Here is a 13,505-nt window from a genome sequence, read left to right as displayed (position 1 = left end):
AAGCCAGACAATTAAGCCAAGCTTCTCTAGACCAGGCAATTAAGCCAAGCCTTTAATCCAAGCAGCATGAAGCCAGACAATTAAGCCAAGCCTCTTTAGGCCAGGCAATTAAGCCAAGCCTCTTTAGGCCAGGCAATTAAGCCAAGCCTTTAATCCAAGCAGCATGAAGCCAGACAATGAAGGCAAGCTTCTCTAGGCCAGGCAATTAAGCCAAGCCTTCAATCCAAAAAGCACGAAGCCAGATAATAAAGCCAAGCTTCTCTAGGCCAGGCAATTAAGCCAAGCCTTCAATCCAAACATCACGAAGCCAGACAATGAAGCCAAGCTTCTCTAGGCCAGGCAATTAAGCCAAGCCTTCAATCCAAAAAGCATGAAGCCAGACAATTAAGCCAAGCTTCTCTAGACCAGGCAATTAAGCCAAGCCTTTAATCCAAGCAGCATGAAGCCAGACAATTAAGCCAAGCCTCTTTAGGCCAGGCAATTAAGCCAAGCCTTTAATCCAAGCAGCATGAAGCCAGACAATGAAGCCAAGCTTCTCTAGACCAGGCAATTAAGCCAAGCCTTCAATCCAAAAATCATGAAGCCAGACAATTAAGCCAAGCTTCTCAAGACCAGGCAATTAAGCCAAGCCTTTAATCCAAGCAGCATGAAGCCAGACAATTAAGCCAAGCCTCTTTAGGCCAGGCAATTAAGCCAAGCCTTCAATCCAAAAAGCACGAAGCCAGACAATTAAGCCAACCCTCTTTAGGCCAGGCAATTAAGCCAAGCCTTTAATAAAAGCAGCATGAAGCCAGACAATTAAGCCAAGCCTCTCTAGACCAGACAATTAAGCCAAGCCTTTAATCCAAGCAGCATGAAGCCAGACAATTAAGCAAGCCTCTTTAGGCCAGGCAATTAAGCCAAGCCTTTAATCCAAGCAGCATGAAGCCAGACAATGAAGCCAAGCTTCTCTAGGCCAGGCAATTAAGCCAAGCCTTTAATCCAAGCAGCATGAAGCCAGACAATGAAGCCAAGCCTTCAATCCAAAAAGCACGAAGCCAGGCAATGAAGCCAAGCTTCTCTAGGCCAGGCAATTAAGCCAAGCCTTTAATCCAAGTATCATGAAGCCAGACAATTAAGCCAAGCTTTTTTAGGCCAGGCAATTAAGCCAAGCCTTCAATCCAAAAAGCATGAAGCCAGACAATTAAGCCAAGCTTTTTTGAGCCAGGCAATTAAGCCAAGCCTTCAATCCAAAAAGCATGAAGCTCAGACAATTAAGCCAAGCTTCTTCAGGCCAGGCAATTAAGCCAAGCCTTTAATCCAAAAAGCATGAAGCCAGACAATTAAGTCAAGCTTCTCTAGGTCAAGTAATTAAGACGAGCATCCTTTAGGACCAAAACTGACTCTGCTCCCAGTCCTCCATCAGCAGCCATTGGATGAGCACCTCACTAGAGATGCAGCTTCCTTCCCCAGCTGAACTATCCTGGGCCAACCTATAAGGACAACACTGCATACTAGAAGAATCCCAGCTTCATCCCTCTGCAGAGCCGGTCTTCTAGATTATTCCCCCAGAACCACCCAAAGGTTGGTATCCGAAAGAATAGATCTAGATATCCGACCATTTGTACACTTGACAAAGGTCCTGTACACCCCATCAAGGTACATAGCATACTAAACTCAGCCAGGTTTCTTCCCTCTGCAGAGCCACCCTTTTCAGTTATTCCAAGCACTATTTAAGCTGAGGGGTTTAGCCACAAATCCATTGAGGTGGGCAGTTATTCTAAACATCTTCCTCAGCTAAAGATCCTCCTCAGGTCTCCTTTCCTCACAAAACGCAACTGGATCTCATTCTCCTCATAAGACTGAATTTTATTTCCATTCCAAATAGTGAACTTAAACTGGCTTTTCACAAAAAAAAAAAAAAAAAATTTTACTTAATTTTCCATTTTGTATTATTTTTTTAGATTTTTCCATTTTATATTTTTTTTTATTTCTTTTTTTCATTTTTATTTTTTTTTTAGTTTTTGTGATTTTTTATATTTTTTTTTTGTTTTTTTTTATTTTTATTTTCTTTAATTTTTGGGAAGACATCTAAAAGGGACTTCTGTCCATGTCCTCTTCACCGGACAACACACTGTAGTAATTATGAACAGGCACGTTATCCTCCAGGATGTCCTCAGAACCAAATCTCTCCTCTTCCTCTGAGAGCTCTTCATTACTGCTCCGCTCCTTTGAGAGATTTCTATTTCTTCTTTCTGCCTTTGAGAGCTCTCTTTTCCTCCTTTCTCTCCTTGAGAGGTTTTTATTATTCTTCGCTTTCTTGTTATTCATCTCTTCCTTAGACACTTCACCATTACTGCTCTCTTCCTTAGACACTTCACCATTACTGCTCTCTTCCTTAGACACTTCACCATTACTGCTCTCTTCCTTAGGCACTTCACCATTACTGCTCTCTTCCTTTGAGAGCCTTCTTTTTCTCCTCTTTTTCTTTGCACGCTTTTTATCACTTCTCTCTGCCTTTGAATCGTCTTCAGACCAATGTTCTTCAAGAGAAAGAACTTTTCCTTCTTCCTCCTTCTCCTCCTTCTCTTTCTCTACATCCTCGTCTTCTCCTCTTTGAGAAAGACCCGTCTCATTTAGCTGTTCTTCCACTGGAAGATCGATTTCATCTTCCACTTCATCCAGGAAAGTTTCTTCACATGGAAGAAATTCACCATATTCCAGCTCTTCTTGGAACACTCCTTCTGTTGGAAGATTGATATCCTCTTCCAGTTCATCCTGGAGCACTCCAGCAGGAAGATCAATTAAATCTTCCAGTGCATCTTGGAACACTCCTTCAGCAGAAAGACCGATTTCATCTTCCACTTCATCCTGGAAAGTTTCTTCAGCTGGAAGAAATTCACCATATTCCAGCTCTTCTTGGAACACCACTCCTGTTGGAAGATTGCTATCCTCTTCCAGTTCATCCTGGAGCACTCCAGCAGGAAGATCAATTAAATCTTCCAGTGCATCTTGGAACACTCCTTCAGCAGAAAGACCGATTTCATCTTCCACTTCATCCAGGAAAGTTTCTTCAGCTGGAAGAAATTCTCCATATTCCAGCTCTTCTTGGAACACTCCTCCTGTTGGAAGATTGATATCCTCTTCCAGTTCATCCTGGAGCACTCCAGCAGGAAGATCAATTAAATCTTCCAGTGCATCTTGGAACACTCCTTCAGCAGAAAGACCGATTTCATCTTCCACTTCATCCTGGAAAGTTTCTTCAGCTGGAAGAAATTCAACTTCTTCCAGCTCTTCGGGGAACATTCCTTCAGCTGGAAGAAATTCATCATCTTCCTGTGTAGTTTCTCCGATTTCCTGGAGAAGATTCTGCAAAAGCTCTTCATCTCTCACAGTCTCTCCTCCTTTTCCGTTCCTTCCACACAGGTACCTGAAAAAGAAAAATGCTCCGACGGCAGCAGTGCCAAAGGCAGCTGTGCCCAAGAGCAAGGCCATCTTCGGCCAAAGGACATGTTGGTCGACCAAACGGAGAATCTCATCCTTCTCCGCTGCTTCGCCGCCGACAATGTCCCTCGCCAGGCCCACCAGTGTTCCGTCGCAGGGTGACAGGCTCGGTTCCTCGTACCTGACCAGGTTCGATAAACCGATGTACCCAAGGGCAGAATGCAAACGCCGCCACATCCTGTTTTGGGTCCTGTAATCCTGCAGGTTCCGACGCGCCGCGTCGCACAAGTCAAGCTCTTCCTCCAGAGCTGATCGCCATTGCCATCCTCCGTTAAGGAGAATTCTTGCCGCTTTCTTCATTGCCTCCATTTCGAAATTCACGCCAAAAGCTTTGAAAACTTGAGAAACCATATTTATGATTACCGAAACCTTTCCTGAGTTCAGCATTAGTATTAAAAAAAAAAAAAAAGTGAGTTGAGGAATGAAGTCCAAATGTCTTCAGGTATGAGAGAGAGAGAGAGAGAGAGAGAGAGAGAGAGAGAGAGAGAGAGATAGTGTATAATAACTTTCTTATATATACATACATACATACATACATACATACATACATACATACATACATAAACGAATAGAACGACCGAGAATCCAGAAGATGAAGAAATACAAAAAGGAATTAAAAAACATAACAAAAGCAAAGATCTATTCATAGTTTTATTTCTGTACAAATCGTACCATTTATGAACTAAGACGCTACTGAGGCAAATCTAACCCTCTGAAGACCGTTCTGGAAGCATTCTTATTTCATCTTCGTTCATTCCCAGAATGTAATGTTCGCCTTCCGTATATCTCTTTCTCTCTCTCTGGTAAGAATCTTCAATATGTCTTCAAAGGCGGAAAACAGGAGAAATTTTACGCTGAAGACGATTCTCTTGTTTTTTTCCAAGGTTTTCTTTCTTTAATTCTTCGTTCGTTTTCACTCCATTTATGGAAATTCTTTCCTATTCTAATGATCGGTGTAAAAGAGAGAGAGAGAGAGAGAGAGAGAGAGAGAGAGAGAGAGAGAGTTTTCCGCTCATATTTCATTTCCCTTTATTCGCAGAAAGTAATATTCATCTCTCTCTCTCTCTCTCTCTCTCTCTCTCTATATATATATATATATATATATATATATATATATATATATATATATATATATGTATATATATACACACACACACACATATATATATGTATATATATATATATATATATATATATCAGCCATTACTAGTCCACTGCAGAACAAAAGCCTCGGACTTTTTTTTATCCACTCACATCTGTTTATGGTCTTTCTATGCCCGTTTATACCCGCAAATTTTCTTAGTTCGCCAATCCATCGTCTTCTCTTCCTTTCCATGCTGGTTTTGCAATTACTAGGGACCCATTCGGTTATATTTCATGAGAGAGAGAGAGAGAGAGAGAGAGAGAGAGAGAGAGAGAGAGAGAGAGTAGTTACTAACTGTATTAACTGAAGGTAAATAATTCCTTTAAAGACAAATTGAATACTGACATAACATGACTTGTCATTACTTAAATTGATCAGTTGTAGCTGAAGCGATAATAAATAATGAGGGAATGAGGACACAAGACGAATTTAGATATCCATCACAGACACACACACACACACATTATTACCTTAGAAATATCCAGATAAGAGGGTCTACAATAGGACGTAAATTACGAAACTATGAAGAGGATTTTAATATCTTTTTAAATTGACGGATGTGACTTTTCAGTCAACTTTTTTAATCCGCGAAAAGTGAGGTTTACTTACCGAGATAGAGATGTACATAAAGGCAATCAATTCTTACTACTTTCCTCTCTCTATGACCAATAGTTATCATTGTTTCTTATTCCTTTTCTTTCAATCCCTATCTTTTCCTGTATCCCAATTCTTTCGCTTGAGCCGAGTCGTGGAAGTATTGACTCACATTTTCCCACGGTCTGAGGGGGGGAGGGGAAGGCCTCCTGTCAATCAGCTGGTTTGGGTGCTGATGAAATTACTGCTGTTGCTAAAGAATTTGGATACAGGAAAAGATAGGGAAGGAAAGTAGGGGAATAAGAAGAAATAAGAAATAATGATAAATATTAAACGAAGGAAGAGGAAAGGAGTAAGAATTGATTGCCTTTACGTACATCTCTATCTCGTAAGTAAACCTCATTTTTTGCGGATTATAAAGTTTATTGAAAATGTCCTATCCTCAATTTAAAAAGATATTAAAATTATCTTTGTAGTTTCGTAATTTGCATCCTATTGTAGACCACTCTGTCTGAATATTTCTGTGATAATAATGTGTGTGTGTCTGTCTGTGATTATTATTTAAATTCGTCTTGTGTCCTCATTCCCTCATTATTTATTATCGCTTCAGCTACAACTGATCAATTTAAGTAATGACAAGTCATGTTATGTCAGTATTCAATTTGTCTTAAGGGATTATTTACCCCCAGTTAATACAGTCAGCAACTAGACTCTCTCTCTCTCTCTCTCTCTCTCTCTCTCTCTCTCTCTCTCTCTCATAAGATATAACAGAATGGGTCCCCAATACTTACAAAAGAAACAGGGGAAGGAAGAGAAGACGATGGATTGACGAACTAAGGAGATTTGCGGGGATAAACTGACATAGAAAGACCATAAACAGACGCAAATGGATAAAAAAAAGTCCGAGGCCTTTGTTCTGCAGTGGACTAGTAACGGCTCATATATATATATATATATATATATATATATATATATATATATATATATATATATGTATATATATATTTTATATATATATATATATATATATATATATATATTATATATATATATATATATATATATATATACCTATATATATATATATACATATATATATATATATATATATATTATATATATATAAGTAATATATATATATATATATATATACATATATATATATATATTATATATATATAATAATATATATATATATATATACATATATATATAGATCTATATATATATATATATATATATATACATATACATATACATATAAACATACATATATATAAAACAAATGGTAGAACTTCGGCGAGTTATCAAATTAACGGAAAACTCAGTATACCCATGAAAGGAAAAGGGGTAAACAGTAAACAACGCGTGTGAGTGTGTACGATAATTTTGGTTGAAAAACGACAATTTCAAGGATCGTGTACGATAATCCAGTCGAAATAATCTGGCAACCCTGGCTGTGACCTATACCTGCATCGTGGACCCAAGTGAATTAAAATCTTTCTCTATTTTCACGGAAAGTACTTAAAGTATCGATACTTTTAAAAGGTATGGAAAAAATATATAAAGAATATGAAGGGAAAACCGAAAAAAATTATAAGAAATTTAGTTGTATCATATGGGATATATGCTAAAGATTAAAGCTCACTATTATTATTATTATCATTATTATTATTATTATTATTATTACTATTATTATTATTATTATTATTATTATCATTATTATTATTATCATCCCCATTTTCATTATTATTATCATCATCATCTTTATTATTATTATTATTATTATTATTATTATTATTACCTCCGCCAAGCGGCGGAGGTTATGTTTTCGGTTCGGTTTGTTTGTTTGTTTGTTTGTTTGTTTGTTTCTCTGTTTGTCTGTCTGTCTGTGGACAACGTAGAGGCCACATTTCTACACGGAATCACTTCAAACTTGGCCAAGTAGTTCCCCAATGTGTATGGAAGAACTGATTAAATTTTGGTCAAGGTCACCCCAAGGTCAAGGTCACAGGGGTCACTGGTGTCACTATGACATAAGTGGCCATATCAAGAGACAGAAATAAAGCACTGACTTTTGCATAAGCCAACAGGGAAGTCCTAGTCCAGGCGCAACCCATGGGTGATGTTCAAATTTATAAAGGTCAAAGGTCAAGGTCATATTGGTGCATTATATCAATGTCATATTAAGTATCAGTGGCAAATGAACAAAGATCACTTGAAGGTCAAAAGTCAAGCAGGTCACTTGAAGGTCAAGGTCACGTGAAGGTCAAGGTCACGTGAAGGTCAAGGTCACCTGAAGGTCAAGGTCACGTGAAGGTCAAGTACATTTGAAGATCAAGGTCACTTGCACCCACAAGAGCTTCCCAATGCTACCAACACACAAACAGTCAAAAGTCCTTCAACCTCAGTGTCAGGTAACTGCCAAGGCCATTGAATGGTTAAGCTAAATTAAAGGTCAAACGTTACTTGAAAGTCGAAGTCACATCAATTCATGATTCTAGGACATATGGCGCTCTAGGTCACCTTGGCGGAGGTATGTCCTCTACGAGGACCATGTCCGCGTTCAGGACTTGCTCACTTGTTATCATTATTATTACTTGCTAAGCTACAACCCGGGTTTAGAAAAGCATGATGCTATAAGCACAAGGGCTCCAACAGGGAAAATAGCCTAGTGAGGAAAGGAAATAAGGAAGTAAATGAATTACATGTGCGTATCACTGCCAATAGCTATCATAGCCTCTATTTTTCAATTTAATCAAAGAATGCAAAGAGCCGTTGTAATAACAGTACCAGTCAAAGCATTAATACAGGTTTTAGACTTAAGGGTAGAAGAGACTCTTTAGCTACGATAAGCAGCTCTTCTAGGAGAAGGACACTCCAAAATCAAACCATTGCTCTCTAGTCTTGGGTAGGGCCATAAGATCTGTACCATGGTCTTCCACAGTCTTGGATTAGAGTTCTTTTGCTTGAGGGTACACTTGGACACACTATTCTATGTTATTTCTCTTGTTTTATGGTTTATAGTATCAATCTTTTGACTTACTGTGGGACTCTATAACTTTGTTTGGGAACAGAGAGAGAGAGAGAGAGAGAGAGAGAGAGAGAGAGAGAGAGAGAGAGAGAGAGAGAGAGAGAGAGAGCATTCTCCTGTATGATATACCAATGATAAATCAGAAATTGATTCAATACAGTATGTCAAAAGAGAGAGAAACGCAGTCATACACTGCAGTCATATATATATATATATATATATATATATATATATATATAGAGAGAGAGAGAGAGAGAGAGAGAGAGAGAGAGAGAGAGAGAGAGAGAGAGAGAGAGAGAGAGAGAGAGAGAGAACAAAAATTATCATTCATTAGAAATGACTTTCTAGTAGGTGTTTAAAGAGGGCTTGATCTCCACTCAGGAAACATCTGATAACAGCGCAGGTAGCTGGTATGGGAGCGTCATTGTTCTGAAAGTGTCTTCTCTGTAGGTTTTGTACGTTTACTGTACCTATAAAATGTATAGAAACCTCCTTCCATTAGTACAGAGCTGCCAAATACAAGAGCCCCTGGTTCTTTTGCGTTTGAACATCATGTTTCCTGTGATTCTTACGCTATATTTTAGGCTATATACATATATATATAGATATATATACTGTATATATATATATATATATATATATATATATATATATATATATATATGTATATATATATATATATATATATATATATATATATATAATGCCGTGAAAGAAAGAAATAGGCTTAAATAAATGAACAGCTTTATAACGTTTTTAAGAACCTGCAAAACACTCTGAAATTAGTCCTATTGCAAAACACTATTTATTTAAATCATTCAAATTTACGAAAATTAGTTTTAAATCGTTCAATAAACTCTCTTACCTGGAAGAAAAATCTAGGCCTATGTCATCATCATCATCAGCCGTTGAGAGTCCACTGCGGAACAAAGGCCTCAGAAATGTCCTTCCACTCCCGCCAGCTTCTTTTGCAATCTCCAGGAACCCAATCTGTTGTTCTTAACATCCTTCTATTGTCTGACATTCTACTTATATGCCTTGACCATATATGAGGATTTATAATCTCTCTCTTTCTCTCTCTCTCTCTCTCTCTCTCTCTCTCTCTTTGAAAATTTTCCAAAATTCAGAGATACCTTAAAGTGGTGAAAGGGTTTGTGTATCGCCGTGATCAGCAAAGCTATACTAGACATGACCACCCATACTAGGTTGGTTTGCTGTGAGCAATCAGACCAAAGTCTCCCACCATCAACAATTTGCCTTTGGCCAGCCTGGTGATTAAAGCTGGCCAAAGCCCAGGCATTTCATGTCTGAGGTCTTTATCCTGCAGTGCACCGGAAACGGCTGCATACGTAGGCCTACGCGCACTTCAGTCCTAGAAGTGACATTATTATTATTATTATTATTATTATTATTATTATTATGATGATGGTGATGATGATGATGATGATGATACTTTAAAAGCACTCGGACTGGGAACCCTCTCTGTTCTTCCTCTGAATTGAGCGATATTCTCATATCATTTCGTCCGGTCGAGTGAGTAATTCTCTTCTGAATTGAGCGATAGTTTCATATTGCTTCGTCCTTTAGAATGAGAGGCTTTTAGTGATATATATATATATATATATATATATATATATATATTATCTTCATAATTCTTTTTAAATATGTATACTTTTATATAATATCAGAGCTTGTGAAGTATTAATTATACATTATTCATACACTTTTAATATGTATATTTTCTGGTCTCAGGCATGACTTTCAAATATGTATGTTTATATTAGAAATATGCTTGTTCATAATTTTGCTTACTCACAATTGTTATATACATATACATATATATATATATATATATATATATAGGCCTATAGGTATTTTATGATTGTTATTGTGTAAAAATTGGAATTGGTTACATAAAAATTTTCAAAAAATGTGATTTTGTTTTCGATACAATATGCTGTCAGATGCCAGGAAATCGCATCTGAAGGTGTATGCTCATAACATTTTTCTGGGAGGGGGACCCCCAGACCCTCCACCCACCCCCCCCCCCCCCACCCTCCACCCCCCTGCCTTCGCCTTCAGTGTCATTTCGAACTTTAGCCCCCCCCCCCCTCCCCAAACAGGAAAACGCTCCTACGCCCCTGCGAAATTTTGATTTGTACTGTCAATTTGCAAGTGAGGATGATAAAATTTAATGAAAGTATGAAGGAAGCAGATTGAAGTTATAAGAGGGTAAAATGAATACTCCTAGCAAAATCTTAGTGTAAAAGAGGTGCTTCTTATCAAAATATCACGGAGGCAAATACTAAAAATTGACACCCAGATTATTGTTCTCCCGTTGAGGAATCGGTGGAGGTATGAGCACGTTGCCCAAATATTATGTGAGGTTACCTAGTGCATGAAAGATAAATTTTTATTTCTCATTTCACACACATATACGCATTCAGACATACACACGCATATATATATATATACATATATATATATATATATACATATATATATGCGTGTGTGTGCGCGTATGTATATATATATATATATATATATATATATATATATATATAGTATATATATATATATATATACATATATATATATATATATATATACATATATATGCGTGTGTGTGCGCGTATGTATATACATATATATATATATATATATGTATGTATATGTGTATATATATATATATATATATATGTTTATATATATATATATATATATATATATATATACATACATATATATATATATATATATATATATATATGTGTGTGTGTGTGTGTGTGTGTGAGCGTGTGTGTAAATATATGCAACTTTATGTAGTATATGTGTCTGCTTTTATATATTTGGATGTGCTGAGATGTTTATACATACAGTATTTAAGATAAGGGCTTTTCTCTTACACACTTATGCTAGAAAATTTAAAGATCATCTTCACATTATTTGATTATAATATCGCTTCTCATTTATCTCCGTAAAATATCATAATAATAATAATAATAATAATAATAATAATAATAATAATAATAATAAGATACATCAACCTCGATATCAGGGTCCCTTTGCCCTCTGGTGGTAGGTTTGATGTGTTATATTGTTATATGAGAAATTAATCTTAGTTTTTTAGTCTCTTGAATAACCACTTATAAATTGTTGTTATCTTCTTTTGGTAATTATTGCTACTTTCGGATGCTATGGCGTTCGTTGTAAAAATATTCTAATGTTTTTCTTACAGATGCACGTGAAAATGTATTTCATCTACTTACAACTATTCCTGTTATGCTTCAGTGAGTGTTGAATATTATTCTTTTCTAATTTATTACGCCATATATAAATGTTTGAGTATGTTATTTTGTTCCATATTGGCAGGATATAAGAGTGTTTTAATCATTCATCATATACTTTCTTTCAGGTTATGCAACAACAACAACAGCTGGAAAAGATCATGATTTCAACCTTAGTTATAGTTTTCCTTACAAGATATTACAGGCGTCTATGGATGGATTTCTTCCACAAAGGTGAATCCTATGCTTCCTAAAATATTCATATATTAAAAAAAAAAAAAAAAAAAAAAAAAGTGCCGCTATTTCCATAAAAAATCATACTTTTTTCTTAAAAGTTCTTTTTCGATTTATCTTCATAGTAATAATCTCATAAGTATTTCATGGTTTAGTCTAATGTCAGACTAAATTATTACTTTTTCTGTCCTATCTTATAATGATATTCACTGTTTGGTTTGTTGTTAATTGAAAGGTAAGAAGTTCACTTACATGCTAATGCAATATGGAAATTATTATTATTATTATTATTATTATTATTATTATTATTATTATTATTATTATTATTTTTATTATTATTATTATTATTATTATTATTATTATTATTATTATTATTATCACTTGCTAAGCTACAACCCTAGTTGGAAAAGCAGGATGTTATAAGCCCAGGGGCCCCAACAGGGAAAATAGCCCAGCGAGGAAAGGAAACAAGGAAAAATAGAATATATTTTTCCATGTTTTCATTATCCTTCCTTCTTTTCACTCAAATGCAAGATGCTGAAAACAATTTGTTTATTTCACTCCTTCTTTAGCAGTTGAATCATGTGAACATCAAACTTTCAAACTTGCAGCGAATTTTTTATGTTAAATAGGCTAATATAAGTCTCTCTAAATATTCATATTCATATATGAAAGATTTATATTAATGTTGGTACTGTTCTTACAATATCAAATATTAATTGTTCATTACTTTTCTTGTAGTTTATTTATTTGTGTGTTGCATTTTCTCACTGGGCTACTTTTCCCTGTTTGGAAACTAGGGCTTACAGCTTTCTGCTTTTCCAAGTAGATAGCTTATTTTATGATGATGATAATAATAATGATAATAATAATGATAATAATTATGAAAATAATAATAATAATAATAATAATAATAATAATAATAATAACGAAAATTATTATGAAAATAATAATAATAATAATAATAATAATAATAATAATAATAATAATAACGAAAATTATTATGAAAATAATAATAATAATAATAATATTAATAATAATAACCAAAATTACTATGAAAATAATAATAATAATAATAATAATAATAATAATAATAATAATAATAATCATCAATTCTATACCAAGTCAATACAGTACTTTACTCATTCAACAAAACTACACAATCTGTAACTTCGTAAGTTGAATACAGTTTGGATATCTTCTATTATTATTATTATTATTATTATTATTATTATTATTATTATTATTATTATTATCATTATTATTGTTATTAATTGCTAATCTAAATCACTAGTTGGAAAAGCAGAATGCTACAAGCCCAGGGGGTCCAACAGGGAAAATAACCCAGTGAGGAAAAGGAAACAAGGAAAAATTAAATATTTCAAGAACAGTAACATTAAAATAAATATCTCCTATATAAACTATAAAAACTTTAACAAAACAAGAGGAAGAGAAATAAGATAGAATAGTGTGCCCGAATGTACCCTCAAGCAAGAGAACTCTTAGAGCTATCCTACAAAGAATTGATTGATAACTCATTATTCTTTATTGCAGAATTCCAGCCAATACAAAGATATCGTTGAGCCAAGAAGGAATCAAAGATCTTTGCCATTTTCTTCTGGATGTTTCGCCCCCTCATCTTTTCCATGTTCTCTTTGATGATGATTATGAAGGTTTGAATTATATCTATTTTCTATTTGTGTGCATGTTTCTCTGTATCATATTCCAG

The 13,505-nt window shown here is 35.0% G+C and overlaps 1 protein-coding gene across 1 annotated transcript; it reads right to left on the bottom strand.

The window, feature by feature from the left end:
- Positions 1-2,070: 2,070 nt before the first annotated feature.
- On the bottom strand, positions 2,071-4,238 carry LOC137640080 (aspartic and glutamic acid-rich protein-like). The gene is made up of 4 exons (XM_068372532.1): positions 4,193-4,238; positions 2,883-3,002; positions 2,487-2,765; positions 2,071-2,372 (listed from the first exon to the last, which is right to left on the bottom strand). Exons 1-4 carry the CDS (start codon positions 4,236-4,238, stop codon positions 2,071-2,073), a joined length of 747 nt encoding a protein of 248 aa, XP_068228633.1.
- Positions 4,239-13,505: the final 9,267 nt, after the last annotated feature.

Source organism: Palaemon carinicauda, chromosome 1 (genome assembly GCF_036898095.1).
Source record: "Palaemon carinicauda isolate YSFRI2023 chromosome 1, ASM3689809v2, whole genome shotgun sequence".
Lineage (NCBI taxonomy): Eukaryota > Metazoa > Arthropoda > Malacostraca > Decapoda > Palaemonidae > Palaemon > Palaemon carinicauda.
The sequence above is the reverse complement of the archived record's forward strand: the minus strand, read 5'-3'. Positions and strand labels throughout refer to the sequence as shown.